At 44.0% G+C, this 27,485-nt stretch overlaps 1 protein-coding gene across 7 annotated transcripts in view; it reads right to left on the reverse strand.

The window, feature by feature from the left end:
* The window catches only part of CRAMP1 (cramped chromatin regulator homolog 1), a 57,517-nt gene that overhangs the window by 6,736 nt on the left and 23,296 nt on the right, over positions 1–27,485 (reverse strand). For 4 of the 7 annotated variants that reach the window (XM_017808915.1, XM_017808916.1, XM_017808914.1 and 1 more), the window contains exons 7-21: positions 24,872–24,957; positions 24,051–24,174; positions 22,271–22,352; positions 19,982–21,247; positions 17,578–17,755; positions 14,299–14,480; positions 13,642–13,716; positions 12,341–12,422; positions 11,546–11,650; positions 10,710–10,888; positions 10,084–10,164; positions 8,531–8,765; positions 8,067–8,231; positions 7,270–7,415; positions 553–4,987 (exon numbers count right to left, since the gene is read on the reverse strand). In XM_017808915.1, coding sequence (XP_017664404.1) covers positions 4,823–4,987; positions 7,270–7,415; positions 8,067–8,231; positions 8,531–8,765; positions 10,084–10,164; positions 10,710–10,888; positions 11,546–11,650; positions 12,341–12,422; positions 13,642–13,716; positions 14,299–14,480; positions 17,578–17,755; positions 19,982–21,247; positions 22,271–22,352; positions 24,051–24,174; positions 24,872–24,957 — 3,151 coding nt within the window. In that variant the 3' untranslated portion in view covers positions 553–4,822. Of the gene's footprint in view, positions 1–552; positions 4,988–7,269; positions 7,416–8,066; positions 8,232–8,530; positions 8,766–10,083; positions 10,165–10,709; positions 10,889–11,545; positions 11,651–12,340; positions 12,423–13,641; positions 13,717–14,298; positions 14,481–17,577; positions 17,756–19,981; positions 21,248–22,270; positions 22,353–24,050; positions 24,175–24,871; positions 24,958–27,485 lie in introns of those variants that run through there. The other 3 variants (XR_001873835.1, XM_017808918.1, XM_017808917.1) reach the window with 3 other exon arrangements.

Genomic DNA, 27,485 nt, shown 5'->3' on the forward strand with positions numbered 1-27,485 from the left:
TAAAAAGGTGTTTCTGGTAGTGGTTTTATAAAACATGATGGCCTAAAACCAACTTCCACAGCTGAGTTCCTGCTCATCTGAAGCTGTCAGTGGAAAAAAACCCCAAACTAACCCCCAAGATATACACTACCCTTTTATTGTACCTTTTTTTCGTGGTGGTAGTTGGGATTTTTCTGGTGCGGTTTGTTTGTTTTTCTCTCTTTCTCCTCCTTGTTACTGGTGCCCATGGCCCAAGACAGGCCATTCAGGATAGCCAGTCCTCTTTGCCACCTTTCTGACACTCACCATGAGCAGATGCTACTGAGAATGGAAGCTATCAAACAAAAAAACCCAAACAACCAAAACCTTCTCTGCCCATGGTAAGAAGCACTAAAATTCTGGGATGGGAGATGCCAATGGGAGTTATGCCACTGATTTCAATGCAACTAGAATTTCACATTTGAAGGCTTGGCCTTATAGACAAATTTGAGGCCCCCCCCCATTATGAAGTAAATAAAGGTTAAATGGAAAAATCTAAGAGGGCATAAACAGCAAGGAACACACTGGACCTAATTTAGACCAAGTATTAGTATGTATTTATGCACAAGAATAAAAACAGCTTTACAAGTTGAATTGGAAATTTAAACAGAGGAAGCTTAACAGCTTTTGTATATTATATTAAATAACCAAAACACCTTTTTCCAAAATTGGTAAAGAATAAATAATATAATTTACAATATGGTACAAAAAATAATCAGTAAGGACAGGCATTCTGCTTTATACATACACTATATAGGTATATTTATAATCTATAAAACAAATTCACATCTCAAACAAGCCAGAAACCTTAGATGATATGGCTTAACTATTATTAAAAGAAACAGCATTAAATTTTGCTGCCAGAACCATAAGCTCTAAAGCAGTTATCATGTTTCAATAATTAATGATAACTTATTGCCGTAGTGCTTGCCAAGGTTTCGCTTAGTTAACATTTACAAATTGCTGTGAAATTAACAGATTCAAAGGTTTGAAAAGGTTAAAAAAAAGTGCAGTACTTTCCTTATAAATGCATCCGAAGTCTGAGTGTAGAAAACAAAATGCAACTGAATTTCCACTCTGCAGTCGGTAAATGAGATGTCTTTGTAGGTTAGATTTGATTCAAGCCACGTAATTCAATTTAGAAATATAGGGGGGTGTCAGAAAAAGGCTAAACAATGCCATATGAAAAACAATTAGTATTCCTATGCTTAGTAAATTTAGTGATATGGGATAAAATGGATTGTGTAGATGATCAGAATGCAACACCCAGCAGAACCTCCATCAGTGTGTGCATGACCGGGTGGACCCACCCCTGTCTGTGACAACAGACACTGATGCTTCTGCCATTCACCTCATCAGCTACTCAGAACTGCCTGATGATAATCACTGAGAGGGAAGAGCCTAGACCTGGAGGCTGTTAGTATCCATTTGTCCTCTCCAACATCCACCTCACAGTGCCCTGGAAACAATACTCTCCACCACCTCGCAGTACCTCAGAAACAATCCCGTGGCCATTTCACTGTCACTTGCTTGGATTTTGCTTAAGCTGACATTGTCCCATAAACAGATTTTCTTACTGCTGGTGGAGAAGCTGAAATAATTAGAATTGAAAAAGTTTTCAGTTTTACAAAAAAACACCCCTCTCACACACACATATTATGTGTGTGTGTGGATACACCCCCCAGTTTTTCACTTTGTCTCAGGCACAAACTGATGATGACTACTATTGTAAAGCACAGCCACCCAAAATCTAGAGCTGGTCGGATCACAGATGTGTTTAAGTGGCCTTTCACATAGGAAGGGTAGCAAATTCTGCATCAATTCAGAATTGCCACAATGATCTCAATTATTGTTAATTTTTTCCCTGGTAAAACTTGTCCTAAAAGGGCTTCATTCTTAAACTGAAGTTTGCAAAGCATTTCATTTCTGAACTCAATTTCTGAACTTCATAATGCCAACTTTTAAGGGGCTGATGCCAAACACATTTCTAACCCCAACGGTCTGAGTGCAGAACCAACCCGTGTCATTTCCACTCTGTTACTACTGGGTGGTCCATGCCCACTTGCAAAGGTTCAAGGTATTAAAGTTTTCTGGCATCATCAAAAATAGCCACTTCTGCTGCCTTCATTCTGCAATTGTGTCCTTTCCCCCTGGGAACTGAGTGGGCTGAGCAGGAGCTGACAGCTCCCTGTGGCACAAAAAAAAGCCCTCCCAGATCTGGATGGAGTGCTCTGCTCTCCATTTCGGCTGCAGGTGCAGCAGAGCCAAATCCACCGTCACAGCCGCTGCACTGCCAGCATCAGTAGGGAAGATAAAAAGTTTGTCAAGATACAAATACACTGGAGACCCTCATGCTGGTCTTGTGGTATTTAGAAGTTTAAGAATCAGAGTTCATATTTCTTTTTATACAGTACTTGATTAGAACACATCACATTTCCTCCTGCATATTCTGTAATCCACAGCCACAGAAGGTGCCCTCTACTTTTGTCCTGCAAATCTGCAGGATTTTTTGAGACATAGCATACAGGAAAATCAGCATGAGTAATGTAAAGACCCAAAGCCAAGAGGAAACAACCTGGGAAAACCTGATACAGATCAACTCCAAGGAAAACTGAGAACTTCTAGTGGGAATGACTCTTGATATTAAGGCGGTGTCCTCTCCATACCAAGGGGGAATGCTCAGAACGAAACAGGCCCCAGCATTCATTTTTGTGGCAGCCTTCAACTTTTCCTATTCCAGGTTCATGTGATTTCCTGATAATTGCATCAAACAAGGGTCTGTAAGAATAATGAAGGAGAAATAATGACAGAAGGACTCAGTGTCTCACAGGACCTACAGTCAGGGTGGGAAGTCAGCCCACAGCTATGAACTTCTTTCTTCTAGTCATGATCTTCCCCCTTGCTAGTGATAGAGGTGTGTCCTCCTGCTGGCAACATCCAACTGTACTCATGCTGGGTTTACACACTGGGTGGCTCCTGTGTCACAGAGCAGAATGCAGCAACCTGGTACGTGGGCTCTTGGAATGTCATCCAAATCTCACCCCTTTCTGAGTGAAACAGGAAGGTTGCTCTGGGCCACACAAAAAGTGCATCAGAAAACTTGTTCCATTTTCTCCTAAAGACAGAAAACATAAGGCCAACTCCAGAGCAGCTAAAAATCATCTGCCTAAAGCAGGGTGAAGGGACTGGGCAAACAACAAACACAGTCAGTGCATCATGAGCAAGGTTACAAGAGACTCCCAGTCAAAGAAATGCCTTGTACAAGTAGCTAAAGGCAGGCAGAACTACATCCACCAAGTATAGTGCAAGTTGGGAAATGAACCCCTGATAACAGCCTAAGGGATGGAGAAGGTTTGTTTATTTATTAATAATACAAAGTTGAGGTTTATATAGGAGCAGCCCCTTGGATAAATTCAGAGCTACTCAAACCAGCCAAGGGACATTCTCTAACTGGAGAAGCAGACAAGTGCTTAAAAAAGGGGCACAACAAGGGTATTCTCGCTCAGGACTGGCAAGAAAGGAAATAGGAAAAGTCTCCTGAGTTACAAAGCTAGAACTGACGGACAACCAGCTCTCCAGAAAGTAACCTGATATCCTGTTGAACCCACTGCAATCAGGATCTGGGTCTTTCCTACAGTAAAACACAACATTAAATGCATAGGGATTTCAGAGAGGGAGTGCCAGACCCACTCATGCCTGGGAGTGACTGTAATGAAGAATGATGCCCTGAGGTATACAGAGCACCTGGAATTCACAGAGCAAGGAGGAAATAAGGAAGGACTAAGGGATTAAACTAGGACTTGACACCTCTCCTCTTCATGACACAAAACTGATCTTAACCACTTTAGCGTTAACCTAGTATTTGTTCCTACACATTACAATATTCTTTCCTATTTCCTCTCCCAGGTAAATCCTCAGTTTTTGTGAAGAAAGATGGCAATATTTACAGGTTTCCAGCAAAGCCAAGAGTAATTATGACACAGTTTTCCTAGTGTAAGCTCTTTTGCAGTGTTTCCCGACTTAAAAAGCAACCGTTCTTTGGGGAAAGCAGGAAAGCACTCTCCCCAATCACAAGGTGAACTGTGCAATGTGCTGAAGAGTCTCAAAGGTGAAGAATGTGAGTGTAGTCAGGGTGATGATGGTTGTGACGTGATGGGGTTTAAAAACTAGAGGATCCATGCAGTGTGGGAGGAGGGTGGACCAGAGCTCTCCTACCAAACAGGCAGGCAGGAGTGAGCCCTGCTGGAATGGTCAAACAGCCAAACAAACAGAACGGTCTGTAGGAACAGCATCGAGGAGTGGCAGTGCCCTGGGCAGAGTGCAAGAACTTCAGTTTGACTGACTGATAAGAAGAGTGCCAACTAGGACATCTCAAGATGCACAATGGTTCCCCTACCCACCCCTACCCTTCATCCTCCACAACTTACACGCGGATCCGAAAGCAAGGCATTTTGATCACTACTCAAACAATAATTCGTGTAGGGGAGCCTGTGGCAATCCCTTCCCTTCTTGAGCCATTTGCTTAGGCCATTCCAAAGTACAAGTCCAGGACTGTCTCACAAACCTGCCATCTTACATCACTGATGCAGGGACACATGTAATGTTATTCCATGTTTTGTTGTTCCCCATATATTGCACATTCCAGGACTTGGAAGTACTTCTTCAGACCTTTGAAGCCAATGCTTCTCTGTTAGAAAGAAGCACGCAGGACAGGGACAACTGGGCCTCAGCTGCTGCTCTCCAACCCGCCCTCATCAAGATCCAGCTCAGCCAAACAGCCTGCACCAGCCTGCTGGTCACAGCCTCACTGAGAGAGATCCCCAATTGGGGGACCACCACCTCCTCCATCAAACAGGATCTCCCTGCGAGTTGGCTCAGGTATCGACAGTTCCTGGGCAAGGTCATTAAACCGGGATATGTAATCTATGCTGTTCTCATTCATCATGCAGGCCAGCTGGGAATCCACCACCTAGAAGAGACAGAAGAGATGACCGACATGTCAGTGGAAATTTTGCAGAATCACAGAACTGTTGACGTTGGAAAGGACATCTTGAGAGCATTTTATCCAACCATCTCACTCAAGAACCGGCTGCCCTGCATGTAGTTGGGCAGGTGCCAAGTACCCCTACAAATGAAGATGCCACAACTCTGGATACTTTGTTTCTGTGTTTGACCATCTCACAATAGTTTTCTTGTGTTCAGGTAGAATTTCACGTTTCAAATTTTGCCTGCTGCCTCTTGTCCTGAGAAGAGTCTGGTTCTCTCAGCTTCCTTCCCAGCCTCACCTCATATGAAAGATACACTTCATCTCACCTGAGCTGAGTTAGAGAACAGCTCTTATCCACAGCTAAATGGAAGCTTCTTAAAAACCCAACAACCCATAGTCTCAGTGGACCTTACCTCAGCATTAAGGTGCACAGGTAGATGCTCTAAAGACATTACCTCTTTTATTTACAAACTGTGTTTGTAAATAAACCTTGACTCTGCAGGACACTTAATAAAAAGTCATTCAAAATTCTGCCATCACTAAACCCATTTTAAATACTTGCTTTCTCTGAAGACCCACACAAGCCCACCTCTCTCACAACTGCTCTGGTGTGCCTAACACAGAGGCTAACCCCATTTTCTTCTAAAGGCAGCTGGTAATATCAAGGTCTGCAATATCAGGGTCTGAAACAGCCAAGGACACACTAAATCAGCATGAGTTCACTGCAGCTCCCAGTTAAAAGGTCTGTACAGAACCTCCTTTTCCAAATCCAAAGGGCAATGGAGGAATTACATGTTCCTTCCATAAGGGCAAGTCGCCAAGAAGTTACAAGGTATGTGATGTTGCACTGAGGTAATGACTGTAAATTGTAGAATATTTGAGACTGGAAGGGACTTGAAGAGGTCTCTAGTTCAACCTCTTGCTCAAAGCAGGGTCACCTATGAGGAGAGACCAGTTTACTTGGGGCTTTATCGATGTGAATCCTAGAAAGCTCTGTAGACAAACACTGCACAACATCTCTGGGCAACACGTTTTCCCGCCTGCCTATCCTCAGGGTGAAAAACCTTTTCTTTAGGTGTAGTCTGAACCTTTTTCAATTCAGCTTTTGCTTATTCCTCCCACCTCCCACCACCACTTTGTGAAGGGCCTGGCTACATCTCCTTGATGACCTTACTGCAGGTACTGGCAGGCAGTAGGGTCATTCCCACCCTGAAGCCTTTAGACATCACTGGTGCTTTGACCCCTGATCATGCTGGTGACCCTCTGATGAACTTGGTCCAGTTTCCCTCTCTCTCTCTCTCTCTTCTCTCTCTCTCTCCTATATTGGGTGCTCTAAACTGGTCACAGTATTCCAGACATGGTCTCACAGCAGGTAGATTAGACTCTACTACTCTACAGAGTAGAGGGGGTTAATCATCATTTTGTTCAGTATCCTGGCCATGCTTCTGTTAAAACAGCTCCCGACACTGTTGATCACCCCAGGTGCCACAGATGCCCCAGCTCACACTCAGTTGGTGTCTATCAGCATCCCCAGGGGCAGCAGAGCTGCTTCCCAAACAGCCAGTCCCCAGCCCATATTGCTGTGGGATTATTCTTTCCCAGGGCAGGACTTTGCATTTTCCTTGCTGAGTTCCATAATATTCCTTGCAGCTCATTCGTCCTGTCTGTCCCTCTGAAAGGGAGCTCTGTCCTGAAGCATGTCACAGCCTTAGTAACTGCTGGGCTTCATTCTATGCCTTAAAAGAGTTCAACACAAAGGGACAGCTCTGCCAACAGAGACAATAACTCAGCAGCACAGGACCTTCTGCCATCTCTCAGGTAATTTTGTATTAGCCATCTCCTGTTTCTTCCTTCTGGATTTATTTTTTTTTTCCTACCAGCCCTCCAACTGTACTGTAGCTGCATCACTGTTAACCTTTCTCTTACCTTTAGTACTTTCAGTTCCTGCTCTACAAAGCAGGACATACAGAACAGGACCAAATCTCTCTCTCTCTGTTAAAACAAAAATATGTCCAACAGGTGACCATGATCTCCCCCACCAAAAGGAACCTGCTCACAAGAGCTTCTCACACCAGCTCTGATGCCGAGTGCCCTCAGGTCATTTTACATATCTCTTTGTTATGACTCTAGTGCTCTTTTACTGAGCTGGAGCACAGGTGTCAAAGCGCCTTTGCCTCAGAAGTATCTCAGGAAGGTCTGACGGACAGTACCCAGTAACTGCCCTGCAGGAGGAAGCAGGCTCTGAGTGTAGTCTGCTGACATACCTCTGCCACATCTGCCAGAGACCGTGACACAAAGGAGTCCCGCGAGTTCCCATCCAGCAGGCTGGGTCCCAGTAAGGAGGTGCCACTGGTGTTCCCAACAGGAGTTGGCAACATTTTTCGTCCCTTCTCCGGGGAGATGAAACTTGCTACAAAGAACAGGCACATCAGTAAGTCACTGCACCGAGTGTTTGCAATTGGGAGGATAAAGAGAAGGACGAGGAAGTAGGACATGGAGGACAGATATCCATTTCTTCTCTTAAAAATGATGTGTTACCAGCATGGACACCATCAGCACACTGCTAAGAGTAGGGACACTCATTACACTGGTGCCATGAAATATTAATGAAAAAAAACCCCAAACAACAACCAAACCACAATCAAACCCAGTGACCTCATGTCTTTGAGACAGTGCTTGCCAAGCACGCAACAAGGTCTATTTTTCCAGCAGCAAAGCCAAGGGCATCTTTTTGTTTTGGCACAATAGCCCAAATGCCTCACCCTAACTGATGAGTCAGGCTCCAAACAGACTACAAAGAACTTGTCCCAAGGTATGGGTCATAATCTAGCAATGGGATCTTTTCAGGAACAGACTTGCAAAGAGAAAGAAAATGTATTCAGGGCAACACTGTGGAAATGAAAGCAAGAAGTAATGAAAGCAAGACATAATGGAATAATTCTACAAACATCCTACTGGGTTTACAATTTTCCAAAGGATTCACTTCTGATAAAAAGTGCCTTTTTTTTTTTTTTTTACAGGAAAGCACTTTTTGGGCACTTCTCTGAATCTGGACACTTACAGAACAAGCTGCTGAGGGAGGAGTCTGTGGAGTCATTGGGGTACCACTGGGGATCGTGGCTGGGAGATGCAATCCAGTTCTGCTGAGGACTACTGGATGGGGACGGAAGACTTTTGGAACTGTCACTGCCATTCAGCTTTGCAGGAGAGAGAGAAACACCTTCACCTGTAACCAATGTCAGGGGGCACTGATTCAGTCAATGCAGTTACAGGACACTGCACCAACTTTTGTTTGGAAAGGAAAAGAATACAAAACAACAAGCCCCTCATCCATATCTGCTAGAAAATAAAGGCCAAGAACAGAATTTTATTTGGAAAACAGATATTAAAAAAAAAAAAAAAAACACAAAAAAACCACAACCCAAGAACTGCTTTCTGGAAAAGTTTCTGCTGACATGTAAGATGCCAGTGATTTGGGATTTTCTTTTAACTTGTCAGGCAGACTTTAGTTAAGCTCAGACTTACTGTACTGGCCAGAGCTGATGGCTATTTCGATGATGGAATCACTGATCTGAGTGGCAGGTTCCCCTTGGGAAAGCACATCTTCAGGTGGTCCGGGCAGGGAAATATCCAAGAGAGCAGAAACATTGGGAGGAGAGAGCCGGGTACTGGAAGCTTCTGATGAGGGAAGTGGAGGGGTGGACAGACCATTCTGGAGAGGAGTCTTGGCCAGTTCTGGCAGAGAAAGGACTGATGTGCCCTGTTAACAAGAAACAGAGTTAATTGCTCATAAATTTATGAAGAACTTGGAAATCTAAAAAGCACAGCTTAGCTCCTGAATATCAGATTAAAACCAGACTTTAAGAGGAAAAAAAATCCAGTAGATAATATTCCTAAATTTAGAGGAATATATTATTTATATAATAAATTTGTATTATTTTCATGAAAAATCTGTAAGTATGAGCAAATATGCTTCAGCCCGTATCCTGCCAAATCATCTGAAAAAACATTCCAAAGAATATTTAAAACACCTACACAACAGAAACAAGCATCTTTGTATAATCATGAAATTAACATAATTTTGATGAATCTACAAGAGAGTTCCTAAGAAATATGTATTAATTTGTATTTGTATAGGCAAAAACCTGTAATTGCTTGAAGAGTATATAGGTATTTTAGACTGATAACTCACTTTGTACTCACACTTTACAGCCAGACTTCCCAAAACTCAACTTATCTTTAAGGAGTCTCATTACCTCATCTCAGAACTGCAATTTTGTTTTTCTGATGTAGTGTACACAGCTGTCCTGAGAGCAAGAACCAGAACCCAAGGCCCCATTACCCCAATAAATGTCTCACAGGTTCACTTCCTAACTTCTGTGCTATAAAAATATTTCCTCTCCTTTATGCTCTCCAATCAAACTAATTTGATCTTTTTCACATGCAGGTGTCACAGGAAGGGTGGTAAAAGCTTCCACTGAAAACAGAACAGCCTGTATTCTGAGGCTTAAGTATCCAACACTAGGTCCTGGATCCCACTGGAGAGAGAGGTTGGGGACAGGATGACAACACTCCCACAACTTACGTGCTGCCACAGTTACTCTTCAGGTATCTGTCTACGTCTTACTGGATCCAGCACAAAGAACAGAGATCCTCTGGACAGGATTCTGGCATTGCAATCAGGCTTTTAGTCTTAATATTCCTCCTTCAGCAACATCCAGGCAGCAGGACTGCCAGCTGCTGAAACCTCTCCTTGTGATGTCTAAAATACACTCATAGATAGAGCACAGCAATCATAAACTCCTCTGCTCCACCAAGAGATAGGTAAAGCCTGTTTGTCCTTCACAGGAGAGGCACTGTCAGCCTCACTGTGATTTTAGGGAACAGCACCCACACATATTTAAGCAGCTTTCCCGAATTTCTTTAAATTTCTTCAGATGCCAGGGATTTCATTCCCACCAGACAGTGCGAGCGGCGCACGATTACCTGGGGATGTGGGGTTTAAACTAGCAATACCAGTGGTGTTCTCACAGAACATTCCCCACTCCACGGCACTGTTCTCTCAGCACACACTGTACCTGGAAGCCATCAGGAACTGCCTCCTGCTCAGGCCGTGTCGGCAGGTTGATGAATGGTACCCGGCACCCAGGGCCTGAGCCCTGGAACACAACAGAAACCACATGAGTGACTAGCTGGGGAGGGAAGGGACAACGGCATATCACGGTTTATCCTCTTTATACATCTCATGTCTTTTAAAACCGTCCATCAACTCCCTGGGAAAGTGACCAGGACTGACATGGACTAAGGTGTATCTTGGTCGCAATGAAAGTAACAGCAAGGAGAAATCAGAGTTCCCATTCCAAATACATCTCTAAAAGTCCATGTTTTGCGCCAGATTTCCTCCTGAATTAGTCTATTGAAATGCCACCATTTTTTTTTTAAGCCAGATTTCTGGATGGCCAAGTTCAACACTCACAACTGCAAGCCACTTTACAGGATGGAAATCTGCTCAATGAGATGATGGTTTGATCCCTCAACCTCAAATACACACTACACAACACAGGGTGCTTTGCCATGACAGCAGTGTCTACCACCAAGCCCCAGGAGAAAGCTCACAGAGGAGTCATAATAATACAGCCTTTTGACACAATGAAAGAGCAAGACACTTAAGTACTTGAAAAAAGCTCATTTAAGAGCCTCTGACCTCCACAGTGGTGATGGAGCTTCCGTTCTGATGTGCTACTGCTGGCTCCTGCCCTGTCACCACCGTGGGCACCGCGTCTGGTGACAACGGAGACACACCCGGCAAACCATCTGCATCCAGGACAGGCATAGGGCTGCCAGGGATAATGCCAGCACTTTTAGCTGCCAAGTCAATAGCACCTTGTGTGAAACAAAAAAAACCAAAAACCACATTACAAGCCTTTTCTTCACTTTGCTGTGATTCTCTAAAAGATAATTTTTTTAAAATGACCCAGAGGCAAAACTTAACCCACATAAAAATTGGCAATGGGAACACCTGATCAGCTGGGTCAGCATCTCCTCTTCACCAAGGGTAGCATTGCTTTTAGCTAAACGGTTTAACTTTTCTGTCCTGTTCCAAACTGTTACCAGGTATATCAAAATAGATGAGAAACATTCCAGTTCTCCCCCCACCCTTTCCTCCTATATTTTTGCTTTTTTGTCCTGCAAATTGGTAAGTATTTTGTTAGGCAATTTCTAGAAGTTTCCTGTGGGTTACTAGAGGGGCTCTAGAAACAATAGAGCCTTATTTCATTACCTTGCCTCTAGCAGCCATACAGACTCAATTTAAAACACTTAAGTTGTTGCAAGGGTCAACCTCATCTGGACCTTTTAAAATCCACTTCAAACATCTGAATGTCTTTCCATCCCAAATAATCCTCTAGGTAAAACCTAGAGGCAGTCGCTGTTTTCACCTCACTAATCATTCTAATGATGGGACCCACTCTCTGTTGCAAGACAGTTATCTGCCTGGGGGGCACCGGCACGGCTTTTATTGCAGAATTTGGAATGACTTACTAGACAGATGGTTGGTGGCCTGTGTTGGAAGAACTTTGGGCACAATTGGACGAGAAACAGCAGCTTTAGTCAGTGAGGACTGGATTGGCCGAAATGAACCTCTCCCTAGGGGGAAGGATTAATACCTCTCAGGCAAATGAAATCTAACACCTTTAAAGCAGAGCACAACACAATTCAGTGGAAGCAAATAAATTCCAAGCAGCAGCAAGCCCCAGGAATGCAAGTGATGGAGATGATGGAAGAGAGCTGAAATATGATGTGAACTAACCAGTGCCTTGCCACAGACAGGCAACAACAAGTGCTGCTGTGCTAATGGGGCTGCTCTCATACTGTCAGTGAAGACAACCCTTAATCTCATGCTGGCTTTGATGGGGGATCACCTGTACTACCACACCTATACTCAAGAGTGTACCAGCAGAAAAGGACACATGGGCAGTGGATTGATTATACTGTATGAAATTTAGATAGTATGCCAGGTACTAGAGAAACTCCAATATAAAATCTAGACAAATGATTACACACTGCAGAACAAAAATTTCTAAGTAATTTGTTCCAAATTTTGTCTCCTGGTTGAGAACTCCTTGCTCTTCCCTACTTTCAGTATTGGGAAATGGAAGAAAAAAATTCTATCACAAGCCTGATTTGCCTAACAATGATCCAGGAGAACAATCCCATCATCCTGTGGGCTGGTGACACTGTTGTTTTGACAGGGCATTTTCCTCTTTTTAGAGCTTACTCCTTTATGCAGTCTTAAGGGTCACTTTTCAGACCAAAGAAGTGCTAAAAGAGACTCACCTGTAATGGATGAGTTGGATAAGATAGAAAAGGAACAGACATGCTGGGACGGATTTCCAGATGGCCTGGGGAGCAGTGTTCTCTATGTGAGAGAAACAATAAACCAGAACAAGATTTAAACACAGAGGGTAATGCTCATCTTTCAAAGCACAGAAGTTCATGAGACCATCCAGAATAAGCAGAGTATTTCCATGGCATCGCTACCATGCAGCAGACACAGCAATAAGGTCTGTGTACTCTTGATAAAGAAGTTGCAGATAGGAATAATGTATTTTCTCTGTAAACTACTACAAGAGAAAATTTCCATGTGAAAAATTCTCAGAGAAATGCTGATTAGAACTATATTCCTCTCTGATTATACTTGCAGTATTTTTCAAATCTCTCAGAGAATTACAGCGGTGGTCTTAAGGACAGGACCTAGTCTCTGTGCAAACTGATCTTCCCTTAAAATTGAACAAGTGTGAATTTATGAGACACCTGTATGTACTTTGGAGCTCTTAAAAACCAGGGAATTCCACAGATCTGAAGACCCCAGGATAAAAAAAAATAGTCCAGGGGTAATTTCTGAGTCTCCTACTCTTATACAGAGCAGAGGAGACAAAATGGTATATTGGCACTTGGGAACTTTGCTTTCTCCACTAAGTTTCCATTATTTGGGTTTCAGATTTCTTGTTTGCTCCCTGCCTGTCCATGGTGTTCCCAGTGGCACGTGCCTTTTCCCTGGGTTATCACAGCAGTCTGAAGGAGGGCAGTGCCTGTCTGCTGCCAAAGCACCATGACAACAGGCCACCTTTTCCATATGTCTCTTTGCAAACGTCATTTTTTCCCCTGCGATCATTGTTCTTTCAAAGTGTGTTATGATTTATTTCACTACAGGGGTTTATACCCACCACAGTTTAACAGCCACTAGTGAGCAGGAAGCAGGAAAAGTATCTAAAGGGAGATCTTGCTGTAGTAGGGCTGCCAGCTCCAACACTGCCAGCGCAGGACAGCACAGGGACACGCTGCCTCTGCCTCAGTACCAGCAGGCCCAGGCAGCAGAACCTGCTTCCAGACAGAGGGTTTTTTATTCTGCCAAACCACCTCAGGCACTGGACTTCTGCTGTTATTGATATTCCTCATTCAGCGAATGTAACATGGCTGGTTACACCAGAGACCAAAATGTCTGTTCCCTTCTGTGTTCAGCTTCACTTTTCCAGTGGGTGTATGAAGGAAATTCAGTTTTTCATTAGGTTCAAATCACTGTAGCCTTACTGATACCTACTCAGGGAGCAAAACAGGCATTCATACTTTGCTCTGACCTGTACTACCAACGGCTTCCGCAAGTGCCTGTTCCTTAACTTCCTGGGCTTTGGCAGGAAGAAGTCCGACTGCATCTGGACAAGAACAGGAAATGCATTACAAAGTATTTTAAGCATCCAGACACAGAATAAATTATACCCCCCAGACTCTGTTTGTCAGTAAAGTTGACTCTAATTAAGACACTGTGGTTTGTTTCAGACAGCACAATATCCTTTCTGCAACAGTCAGAACATTTTCCACCAAGAACATATTTTTTCTTTATGGAGATAAAGCTTTCTCCCCAAAAAAGGCACTTCACTACTTAACTACTGTAGCTCCCTATGAAGTTTTCTTACTGAGATTGTATTTTACTTAAATACGTGTTAAAACTAGCTGCACATCAGAAGGGGATCAGTTTTTGCTAAACCTGGCAAATATATTTGCTGGAGCAACTTAATTAGAGAGTGAACCAGTTTCATTGGGCTGTGTGATGGCATTCAGACTCGGGTCTGAACAGGTAATGTCACTTCAAAGCACAGTTATATAGTCCAAATCTGACTCATCTCAGCTAATACGTTAGACTTGAGCATCATGAGAAGCACCAAAATCCCAAAATCCCTGCGATACCTCCTGGAAGCTGGCTCAGGCTGCATTTTCCATTCAGTCACCTCACTTACACTGATGGTGTCCAGGTGCTGCCGGAAGGTCAGCTCTGCTTCCTTGCTGGGCAGGAACAGCTTCCCATGGCGGCTGTTGGGGGGCAGGGTTGTAGGAACTGCAAAGAGCCCACTGTCGGCCTCAGTGCTCCCAGAACTTGAAGGACCAGCCACCAAGAGAGGTCTAGGGAGGCTTCTCAAACCTAGAAGATTTTAACAGCAATTCAAATGAGATGAAATGAAAAAAAAAAAAGGAAGTAACTTTTAGTAACTGAAGGATCATAGGGAGAGCTGGGACTTAGGGATTCAGGCTCTGCCACCAGCTGTGTGTGATCCCAAGTCAGGAATCTCTCCATACTTCAGTTTTCCCACCTGCAAACCGACAGTATTTACCCACTTCACAGGGATACCACTAACATTCACTTGCTTTGAAATCCTTGGAAGCAGGGGGTTAAATGCCATTTTACACTGCTAAAGTAACTAGAATTGAAGCCCTCAGTTTTCAGCCCCATACCGACTGTGATCACCAGTTTATCTGTTATCTGTTCAGTCTGTAGGAATACTTGAGGGCCTATCCCAGTAAACCAACTATATATCCCCCACTCCTTACGTAGGGGAAGATAATACAAACACAGATCCATTACAAACACATCATGAATGATTTATTTACACTCCCCACCCCCCTTTTCCCATAGTAATTCATGGACACGGACCTGCCTCTTTCCACACAGAACACTGGGTTTCCTTACTCACTACAGCAGAGACATGCAACAGCGTTCAGAAGTGTTCTGAAGAACATAAAACTTTATTTACTGAACCAATAAACCAGCAGGTTTTAATTATCCTCCTGTTTTAAAGACGAAATGGCCACCTCCACCCTGCTGCTCTAAATTCTTTTTTCAAAGGTTAGTTAAAATTTCAGTGTGCTAATGTACCTAAAAATCAACTAAATGCAGAGAAACACATAAATTTGTGCCTCCTGCCTGACCAAATTACTGCAGGCATTTACTAGCACTGTGTGAAGATATAAAGGAGCTCAGTAATTACTGTATACTGCAGGTTGCAATCCAGACCACAAAGAATCCTATTTTAGATTCAGAACACCCTTATCAGGGCTCATACAAGGGATTCAGTTTGTCTACCAAACAACCCAACTCAGGGTGGGGATCTCAGACTCAGTTACTCTTTTGACACCCTGGAATGCATCCCCAAGGCCCAGGTAGAGTTGCTGAGGGGCTGACCTAGTTAACTAGGTATAACAGTTGTACTGAACACACTTGTACTGCTCCTCTGTTCCCAAAACACTCAGCTGAAGCCAACGTGGCATCTTTGATACGTACAAAAGCAGGAATACATAGTCTGTGTTTTCCACTTTGCACCAAAGGCAACCTGCTTCCTAATAATATGTTAAAGCACAGAGCTACTTGTAACCCAGTGGTGCAAATCAAAGACTAACATGGACAATTATATTTGGCTTTGAATCACAGAAGCTCTATTCCAACAGAACAGGTCTCTGTTTCTGGGGATCAGATACAAATACTGTTATTTTCTTGCTGTTTCTGCCCAGGATCCTCAGTGGATGAACCTTATCCTTGCTTAAAATGCTTCAGAAAAAAATTTCAAGGCATTAGAGAAGCATGAAGTATAATCTCATAAAAATGAATGTTGCAAACTCAGGAAGTTTGATTCTATTTCAAGTCTGACTTAAGAAGATTTAAAAAGTCCTTTGAGCCTGTGGATCTCACTGAAATGCAATTTATCTGTTTGATCTATTAAATTATTGCCTTTTACTAGATATTTAAGTAAGTGTGACCTTGCCTAGAAGTGCAATGAAGCTTTAGACAAAGGTGAAATTGCTATGTCATTTTAAATGAAAACCACCCAGAGCACCAACCAGATTTTACAGCACCAGTTAACCTGGTCCACTGCTTCTCACAGCCTGGGTGTGAAAAGGACAGCCTAAGAATCACAACTGGTCCCAGTAACCCTAACACCTTCAAAGACTTTCCTAAAGTCATAAACAGTTGGTGGCCAATGCAGCTGGGCTGAAGCACAGAACTGAAATTCTTGGCCTTCGTGGCTGGGGCTCACAGGTTACAGCAGCTGTACCTGCTAGTAAAAGAAAAGGTAATTCATAATCATTCTGTATCTTATAATGACAGAATCACAGAATGATTTAGGTTGGAAGGGATCTTAAATCTAATCTAATTCTAAACCCCCTGCCATGGGACACCTTCCACTATTATCCCAGGTTGGTCCAAGCCCTGTCCAACCTGGCCTTGGACACTTCCAGGGATGGGGCAGCCACAGCTTCTCTGGGCAACCTGTGCCAGAGCCTCACCACCCTCACAGGGAAGAATTTCTTCCTAATATCTAATCTAAACCAAAAATGGCAGGATGGCACAGGAAATTTTCAGTAATTATTTATCAACAAACTTTACACCATGTATTTAGTCACCTGCTCCATGAGCTGATGCTCTCCTGAGATCCCACACCCTGTGCCCGTCAGCTTGTGCTGGTTTGGGCTGGGAAGGAGTTCATTTTCTTCAGTGGGGCGGTTTTGGATTTGTGCTGCAAACAGTGTTGATGGCTCAGGGATGATCTGGTTACTGCTGAGCCTGGCTTACACAGCCTCAAGGCCTCTGCTGCTCCTCACCCAGCACTGCCAGCGAGGGAGCTGGGGGTGCACGAGGAGATGGGAGGGGACACAGCCAGGACAGCTGATCCCAACTGACCACAGGGGCATCCCAGACCATTTGGCATCATGCTCAGCATACAAAGCTGGGGAGAAGAAGAAGTTAGGAATGGACATTCAGAGGGATGGCCTTTGCCCTCCCAAGTAACGAATGAATTCCTTGTTTTGCTTTGCTTGTGTGGCTTTTGCATTTCTTATTAAACTGCCTTTATCTCAAGTCATGAGTTTCCTCACTTCTCCTCCTCCAATTCTCTCCCATCCCACCAGAGGGAAGTGAGTGAGCAGCTGCATGGGGCTGAGCGGCCGGCTGGGGTTAAACCACGACACAGCTCCCAAAACCCACAAACACTCTGTAAGAGCAACTCAGGGGAGTCCTCCTGGATTGTGAATTGCATTACTGATGTGCACTATTATTCGAGATTCAAAGCAGAACTGAACTGAGGACAATTCTAAAGCAAATTTAACAGACACCAATGTTCTCAGACAGTGAAGTTCCTGAGAGTAAGAACAGTCCTTCTTCCAGTGTTCCATCACTGGGAAGTTCTCATCACCATGTGAGATAGTAATGGGCAGATCTCTTCAAATGGATTTTTCGGAATACTCACCTGAGGAGCTGGAAGCAGCACCAGGAGAGAAAGTCTTGTTGTTGCGAAGGGCAGACTGATTCCGTGCGCAGCCTGGGCTCCTGGTGCTGATGGCAATCACCTTCCCCGGGGGAGTCAAGGACTGCTCCTCCTGAGCAGGCTTGATAGGGGACGTGGCAACGGAGCTCATCTCGGGCGTCTGCAAATGCACCTTAAATGAACACTGTGCGCTGGTACAACCATGTTTTGTGAAACTCACTACTCAGGGAACCTGGAAATGAAAATCTGACTAGGATACCTCACAGGACTCTAAATAATACCTTCTAGCAGGGCTGTGGGGCAGCTGAAATTCCCTTCCTACCTATTCAGCAGTGTTAGATGTCACCAGCTCACCATCATTAATTATGTTACAATTGGGTTAACACTCAACAACCTTCATACAGTTTATGCTGGACAACCCCAGGATAGAAAGAAAAAGGAAAAAAAGTGTTGGTTTTAATTCAGTGCAAAACTAATTTTCATAAACTCCATCCAGAGGGCTCTGGTGGGAAATACATCTGGACAAAAACATTTTGCTCTTAATTCTAATCAAGTAGAGTTTTGAATTTTCTCCCTTCCCTTCTCCTTCACACTGTAACACAGCACAAACAAGAGGCACATGGCAAAGGTGCTTCACTAATTTTCCAGGCCTATCCAGTTGTTTCATTATGTTGTTTAAGCTGTTTTCTAGAAATCACTCCCTTTTAAGGAATCTGTGTGCAATCATGGGCTTCAAATTACCCCCTCCACTCAAATGCAATGCCATTTGGCGCACTTTGTTTTATGCTGGTGATCTTCATTTAAGGAACAAACCACAGCAGAGCTGGCTGTTTGGGCTGTTACAGATTATCTGGAGAAAACAGCAGGGATGCACACAATCAATCCTTCCTCTTAAAATACCCTATGGCAAAAATATTATGGTTTCTGTCATTATTTGATGAAATGCAACTTTAAAATGGCTACAGTACTTCCAGTGAGGCAGTAAATATCCTCCTGGCCTCCGGAATATCAGTGCCATTACATTCATGCTGCAATAAGAGTGTCTTCTTCTGAAACACAGCAAGAATAAAGTCGTATTTGATCAATGAAAGGGTGTGTTCCTTCTTTTTGCTGGAATGTATGATATGGTACACATCTGATAGATCTTCTCTATTGTTCAGTAGCACTGTGCTGCTTTGATTAAAAAAAGTGACAGGGAAACACATGCAAATCATAACTTCTGCCCCCTCTTCTACCTCTCTCCCCCCCAAGTCTCAGGGATGTCCCTCTTTGTAGTCTGTAATTGTTTTATCATGTCATGTCTAGCTGTCACCTGTGTCACCAGAAGTAGAAGTAGATGCCAAAAGAGGAGACAGTGTCCCAGATCTGTGAGATGTCAGACCAAAAGCCTTTGCAGTTTAAATAAAGTCTATATGTGGAGCTGCATCTGAACAAAGATGGGTTTAAATTTATAAAATCCTTCATTCTATGTCTACAGAATCAGGATCAAAAGGAACTTTGATGGGGGCTAAGTCTGCACCAACAAAGAAAGATCAAAGAACTCTGTGTTTGGGAACAGGGATACATTTGCATCCTGGGCTGGAATAGGATCTTAACTCATCGTATCTCCATCACAGGCATATGAGCAGATCTACTGAACTTGGTGTCTTTTTAGAAGGTGTTTTACTAAGTTTCAAAGGGCTGCACTAGGTGGAAATGGCTGCCCAGGTATCACAGGGCAGATCTTAAATACAGGTTACAAAGCACAAGAAGAAAAGTTTGTTCATTCTCTAACGTCTGCCTAAGGAAGAAAGTATTTTTCTGGGACTGTTAAACAGCCATCCTGGAGTCTGGGAACTTTTACATATATCAACTGTGGCAGGCACAGTTCTATTGCCTCTGCTATTCCAAAGAAATACATTCTTTTCACTCTCACACTTAGTGTAATTTGAACTACATAAACATTGAAAATCAAGGGTTGCAGTTTTCATGCAGAATATTAATCTCAACCAGGCTCCATTTCCCACAAAAGGTTGGACCAGATGATCTTCCAAGCTCCCTTCCAACCTGGGCTGTTCTAGGGTTCTGTGAACCTAAGATAGGACAGAAGGCACTTGCCTCACCTCACCACTGATGTTTCCAGCAGTCACATGAATTGTTCACTGGACCACCACTGAGAGTCACAGCAAACCAGAAACTAAAAGGCAGTGTAAAAAGCATATTGAAGCAAAGTCCACTCTGTAGCCAGCTGGGTTGTGTTGTGGTTTTGGGTTTTTTTTAAACACAGGAACCTCCAAAGATCTAGACAAGGTTAGTAACTGATTTACTGTGAACACACAAGTGGGCAAAATTATTCCCCAAATCAAAGCAGAGTTCAGTATCTGGAGCACAAACAAGAGCTACTTACTGGTTTGGGATTGACCTCAGTAGAGATGAGTTTCAGAAGGCAGTTCAGGAGTCTCTGCTTGTGAAAGGTGGAACACGCAGGGACAGCACTTGACTCAGACGTCTGCTCTCTAGCATCCTGGGTTTCTGGCTCCAAGACAGCCAGCCAGTCATATTCCAGCTGCAGCTTGTTCGGTTTGCCCATCATGAGGTAGATTTCAGCCAGCGTAAGGCTCTCAGAGGTTCGCAGACTCCATCCTTCTTCTCTGACCTGTTGGGAGAGCCGGCTCGGGTCGTCCTTGAGAGACTTTGTACTGGATTGTCCCTGAGGTGGAGGTGGAAATGAAGAGCCCAGCTTCTCCTGAGAATCCTCCATTACTGCATCCGTGATATCCTTGGTACAAGTGTCGAGCTGCTGGCCCTGGCTGTGGCTGGCCTGAGTTTCACATCTGGATGGGCCGCTGCTGGGGGAAGCCACACCACCTCTCAGGAGCTGGGAACAGAAGTCAGAGGTCTCTGCACTCCTCCCGTTTGGAAAAGCCACCGGGGAAGCGTTACCAGCTGCTGGAGCCGCGTCTTTCCCATGCAGTTTGTCTGTGCAAGAACATTTCTCTGGGACAATTAGGTCCTGACAGGACTTCATGTACCGTGGGAATGGATCGAGCAGAGACAGCTCCTCCACATCAGGGATCTTGCTGCAAGCACATGCTGTGCTGCACGAGGGCAGCACAGCTGCCTGGTCACCAGCCAGGACCTCCCTGCCCTCCACACAGAAGGCCATTAAGCTCAGCTTTTCCTGGTGCCCCCCTGGATCCTGGAGTCCAGAAGGTGGTTTCTGGATGGAATTGGTGATGCCAAGATTTGAGGCTGTTCCTTCCACCTGGCCAGGCTCTGGAGCACCATCTTCAGTGCTTGCAGAAACTTCAGCTGTGGGCTGCAAGGTTCTGCTGGGCTCTGTAGTGCTCTCTGCCCTCCCCACACCCTTACCCTCTGTTCCCCGCGGGTATTTCAGCTGTCCCCTTGCTGTCCCCTGACTGCTCTGAATGCCCAGGATTTGGGCAGGGGGGAGTAAGTGAGAGTCTTTTGTGTTCTGTTTGCATTTGCCCGTTTCCTGCCAATGCACAGTGCAGAAAGCCTTGGAGTGCACTACTCTGGCTACCCCGGGCAGTGGAGTGAGGGTACAATTCTCTCCTGGAAAGAGATGGAGCATCACTTTCTCCTCTGAGAAGTTGACTCTTGTTTCTGAGCCTCTGGAGTCTTGAAGCTGCTGTTCTTCTAGTGTTTTACGCTAAAAAGATGTGTCAAAGAATGTAACAAACATCTGCCCCTTCCAAACAAGCACCTGGGAGACTATTTTGTAAGTTTAAAAAAAAAAAAAAGTAGTTGATCAAGGACGTGTTCTCTATTCAGCCCAGATATGAAGACACTATAATCAGAAATAAGGTCCTTTGTGGTGATAAAGACTACAGCAAAGACGTGCTACAAGCACAAACTAAATCTCCGTTGCAGACAGAATTACTTATCTCTGCTTCACACCCCACTGTAATTGTAAAAAAAACCCCACCCCCAAACAACATACCCCAAACAAAACCAAGCAAAAACTCCAACGTCACCGCACAGCAAAGCAGCCTCTCCTTTCTGTGCAGCAAATTCCACCTTACAGGCTGTGAGATCCTTCGAAATTTCAAGTGATATACTGCTGCTCTTCCAGGCTCACAAATTGAAGAGAAAAGCCTGAATGAAAGGCCCAAGAACAGGATAAAATAAAACAGTCAGGAGGAGAACAGAACAGCTGTCAACTCACAAATCCTTCTACTGAATGGATCAGAGTTCAGAGGCAGGGACACCCCAAATGCTGTTTGTCTCAGACAGTGCACAGATAACAGAAGCTTGACAAGAAGCTTAAGCCTTCTTCGGTGAAACGGCACAAAGTGCAAAGATCTGTCTTTAAACTCTTTGCTGAAATTGGAAACAGAATTGTCAGTTATTATCCAGGCTCTGTGGGGGTCACCCATTGATAATGAACCAGACTAAGATCACTGTTTGAGGAAATGAAGCAGAAGCTTCATTATTCCTCACTAGCTTTCACGGGATCAAAGCAGAGAAGAGTTGAGGTCAAAGTGGAACGTTGGGGGATCTCCCGTGAAAGCTTCTATTAGTAATGCTGAGACTGACCTCTACCTTTACTGAGCAGAGACTCTAAATTTATGAGATAGATTCACTTTTCTGATACCAAACTGAACTTAGAATCGGAAGGGAACTGCTCCCAGGACACAGAGCACATGGAACAGACCGAGCAGGAAAAGGATACAATCCGTACTTCATGGAGAGCCCACTTCTGCTTCAGGAACTCAATGAGGCTGGAGACCTTCCGATGTAACTCCACAATCATCCTGTATGTGAGAGAAACAGAGGAAGGAACAAAACAAATGTCAGCAGCAGTTCAAGTCATAGCCTCAATGCTGGAAGGGGAATTAAGGAATAAACTGGCATTCTATAACACTAGCACAGAGAACACACCTACTGCTCCCAAGCTCTGAGAAAAAACCCCAACAAAACCAAAAACATATGTTATCCCACAACTTTAAAATCTAGATAACTCACATCTACAACTCACACAATCTAAAAGCCTGTTAGATAAACCTGACTGTCGTGATTCAAGAAACTAGTTTTTTTCCAGATGGAAGAAGATAGGAAAAGGTGGCAGGATTTAGCTGAACTGCAAAAGTGTAGGCAAGGCACAAAACTACCACAAAGTACAGAAAGAAAGACAAGAAGGGGCACAAAACACTCATTTACTTTTTGAAAGCATTTCACAAAATAAACCTAACACATTCTTCTGAATGGAGATTTTTATCATGATCTTTGGTCACTACACTGAAGTGTATTTGAGCCATATTTGAAAGAACACTCAACACCATAGGCCCCATGAGTTCTGGACAAGGTATAAGTACCAGGATGAACAGCCACTGATGACACTGGAACAGCAGCATCGAAGTCCTTTTGCAAAAGGAACTACAGATACCTTCCATGCTGCTCATATAACTGAGTGCAGGTGCAATATTCAGAGCCTTGGTGCAGGCACCTCTGACCACTGTGCAACTTCCCTCCTCTCTGTCTGTGGTACATTAAATACAAATTTTTGTGGAACCAGTGCTACGATCTCCGTTTTCTTTGCACTCTGCTGTGACAATAAGTGGCACAAAGTATATTCATCTCCAAAGCTCCTTCATTACTCAAAAGACATAAAGAACACTGGTAATCTCATTTTCCAGTGTGATAGGTCATGTTTACAAATCATCCACTGTGGCCGGACAAAGGCTTCAGACCAAGTACATTTAGGCCACCTGCATTATCAAAGAGAATCCTGAACTCCCAGGGACCTGGGAGTTTGGATTGAAAGGAAGCTGAAGATGAGCCAGAGTGTGCCCAGGTAGCCAAAAAGGCCAATGGATCCTGGCCTGTATCAGGAACAGTGTGGCAACAGGACCAGGCTTGCCCTGTACTCAGTGCTGGTGAGGCCACCCCTGGAGTGCTGTGTCCAGCTCTGGGCCCCTCAGTTCAGGAAGGACATTGAGGTGCTGAAGCAGGTCCAGAGAAGAGCAACAAGGCTGGGGAAGGGACTGGAGCACAAGGAGAAGAGAGGCTGAGGGAGCTGGGGTTGTTGAGCCTGGAAAAGAGGAGGCTCAGGGGAGACCTCATCACTCTCTACAACTACCTGACAGGAGGTTGTAGCCAGGTGGGGGTGGGGCTGTTCTGCCAGGAAGCAGCAGTAGGACAAGAGGGCTCAGTCTTAAGCTGTGCCGGGGGAGGTTTAAGTTGGATATTAAGAAGAAATTTTTTAGAGAGAGAGTAACCAGCCATTGGAATGGGCTGGCCAGGGAGGGGGTGGAGTCAGCGTCCCTGCAGGTGTTTAAGGTGAGACTGGATGTGGCATCAGTGCCATGGTCTGGGAACCACAGCGGAGTTGGACTCGATGATCTCGGAGGTCTTTTCCAACCTGGCTGATTCTATGAAAAAAGAGGAAGGGGCTTGGATGCTGCTCATCTATTTCCCTGTTCTAATCTGAGCAGCATAATCAATTCTGCTACCTAAGCCGGGGGTTCTGGGCAAGACTCTGCACTCGAGCCCAGGCGTGATTATTCCGTGGCTGCAGCTCCACAGGGACCTTGAGAGGGAGTCGTACTGGCTTCTGGTCCTCTTCATCACTCACACCTGAGGAAAATGAAGCACAAAGGGTCAAAGCAAGGACAACTCAGTCACAACACTGTGTGCTCAGTTACATGATAAAATCCACCAGACACCAGCATCACCTACAGACAAGCCAGCAGCTCAACTTCACCACTGGAGCCTGCTTCCTTAATTACCTTCTGTTCCAATGTGTTTATTCTTATCCTTGGACACTGCAGCGGTACTGGAGATTCCAGCTGTGCAAGCAGTGTCAAAAATGAGGTGGTTGGAAACTTGAAAAAATACAGTATTTCAGACCTTTTGAACAGCCTGATTCTACTTACTTGGGAACAAGGAAGAGAAGGAAAACAAACAAACGAAATCACACATAACTGAATGGAAGAAGGTAAAGAAAGATGGAAAATGCTTAATGCTAGACACCATAGTGCTCCTAATTCACTGGCAAAAGGGACTAACCTGCATACACAGTGAAAGTATAGTGGGTAAAGCAGTAGTGAGCTGATCTAGTGTGCTAGTGAGAAAACTGGGTGGGTCCTGAAGTCACTGGGATTATTCAAGCAAACAGGCCAAGACAGACAACAGTGACACGTCCATGCTCAGCACAAATGTGCAATAGCCCAAATTTCCCTGCCAGTGATGGACACACCACAACAAGCCCACTCATTCTCTATTCTTCCAACTATCTGCTAAAACACCCCATGTTCCAGCATCTCTTACTCACCATCTGGATCACAGAGTTTCTTCAAAGCCCTGCACATGGGAGCTTTGATACGCAGGTTTCTGCCTTTGTAACGAACAGTCGTAGCCCTAGTCACATGGAAAGAGAAGTACTTAGAGGCACCAGTAATAACAGTTCCTGAATACAGACATATCAGGGACACAGAGCCAAACACAATCATGGCTACAGGAATGAACACGGGAATGGAAGGCTCTGCAGTGCAGGTTCACAAGAGCATTCAGTCTTTTCTGTCACCTTACTTTTTCACTGTGCAAATGCTACTCTTGTTACCCTCTTCTTCCAGACTTTCATGAAACACTGGGCTGTCCACTCAGGGAGGGACTGCTGTTTTATAAGTGGACCAGGACTGTGCTACTTGGGTTGAAGAGCACCCACACAGACAGCTGTTTCATAAAAGACAAGTAGGTTTGTTTTAGTCTCCCCTTTATACTCCTGACTCTTAATTACGGGAAGAAGTCTGAATTTCCATTTTTCCATATTTCCATTTTCCGTTTGGAAATATCCCCACCTCCTCTGGTGCAGTCAGGAGGTCTAAGAGCTTGTGCAGGAACCTGAACAAAGTAACTTTTACAGTATGATTTAGCTTCAGTATCAGATCAGCAGTTTCAAAGATCCTTAAAAGCCAGAGGTCATTTTTATTTTCACACAGTGGAACTACTTGATTTCTTCACTCCATCACTCCTGTTTTCTTTTTAGGGACTTCAAATGCAGGAATTGAGCCCAACCAAGCTACCAATGGCAGCATTACTACCCAAAACTTGAAACATTAAGCATCAGCTAGCATAGAAGCGGCAGGATCGAACACAAGTCCTTGCAGTAAAATGAAAGAAGTTCTAGGAATTAGAAAATATTTCTATGCTGTAAAGAAGACATCGTTAGGTAGGAAGAGCACTTGTCTATGGTGCTAAGAGGGAAATTTGCAAAAGGGCAGCAGAAGTGAAGCCAGACCTGAGAAGATGGAGCTGATGGAGTGAACAACTTTCATTTACTCAGCTGTGAACTTCGACGGATTCAGAATATCCCAGGGCTGGAAGGGCAGATTTCCTTCCAACTTAATCCTAACCTGAATTCTTGGAAACAGGAATTGTTTGAAGACAGTTGGTCCCACCAAGTCCAACAGTCAGTCTCTGCCAGTGTAAAGACTCTTAGAGAAGGGTAAGAAACCCTTGTGGGTATCTAATCAATGACATAAGATAAGGATGAAAGGTAAAACCTCCTCCTGGGCATTGCAATGGGCGCCTCGGCCCTAACATAGAAGGCTCCATATCCTCTTATACAGATCCTTATATTAAAGTGTAGATATGATTTTATCAATAAATCAGCATTTTTAGAAAATAAATATTCTGAAAACAAGCTTAATCAACTAGCACTCTCTCTTTTTTTTAAAATGTGCAAATAAACCCAATTTCAATACAAGTGAGGACAAATCAGTATGAACCCAAACTCACTTATGTCAACAAGGATTGCAATGTATAAAAACAGGAAACTCAACTACAAATTCTGCTGTGCTTGAATTCAGCTGGTCCGCGTTAGGACAACTTCTCTCTTAGGTCTGAATCTTTAGCTGGAGAATCTCCACCTTTTTACATGAGCCCAGACTTTGGTCTCAGCCAGCAGTCAGAAGCAGTTGCCCAGTATAAAACTGCCTGGTACAGATCCTGAAAGATTCAGCAGCACCTAGAGAGTTTGCAGCAAATAAAAACTCTAGCTACACATTACATTTCTTTGTACAGTGCTTATTATCATCTCCTCCAAGAACAATAACTGAAAAAACAGCTGAGGACTACAACTCTTCAACTTTTACTGTAGTTCCCAGAAATCACTCTCCATTTTACTCAGTTTTACACTGAAGGAACACATACTCAGGATTCACACCAAATACCTTGTATCTTTAACTAGAGGGATTCAATGAAACTACATTTACTTTACTACCAGTAATGCAGTCCCCACGGTAAGTAATTTGACAAAGGTCACACCGATATGAGAAGATGCACAAATGCACCCAACTGCTAGAAAAGCAAAGTCTGGGAATGTGACTGAACAGTCGTACAGAAAACAATGCGGCTGCATCAACATGCCCAAGTGACTGTCTCCCTTGTTCCTGCAAGGAGTTCACTACGACATTACAGCAACCTGAACTGCTGGGGTGATTTCCTTTGTGAAGCCCATGCCTGGATGTTCCCTCCTGTTCAAGTGAAAAACACAGGTTTCATAATTGCCTCGTACAAAACCCACTACAGCCAGTGAAAATAACCCAAAATTTCAATGCACCCTGGGACAGCTTTCTAAATTGCAAATTTATACTGCTTTAAGACAGCAAATTCTTTTGAACTACTTGTGCGAGCTGACTGTCCTCCTTGATTTTAGCTAATGCAATTCCTTATTATCAGATGTGCCCTTGAAGGCACATTTATTGTTGTTGTTGTCATTATTACTGTTACTGTTACTACCTTGACAATATAAGGGTACAAGTGGAGAGAAAGATTATTTTTTTTTAGAGTAACTTATACATCTATATAAAACAGACAAGCTTTGTGGAAACTGGTCCATCACATGAGTGGAAGGTGACTGAAAAAAGGGCCTGGCTGCTCAGAAG

This window comes from Lepidothrix coronata, unplaced genomic scaffold (assembly GCF_001604755.1).
Source record: "Lepidothrix coronata isolate B3197 unplaced genomic scaffold, Lepidothrix_coronata-1.0 Scaffold24, whole genome shotgun sequence".
NCBI lineage: Eukaryota > Metazoa > Chordata > Aves > Passeriformes > Pipridae > Lepidothrix > Lepidothrix coronata.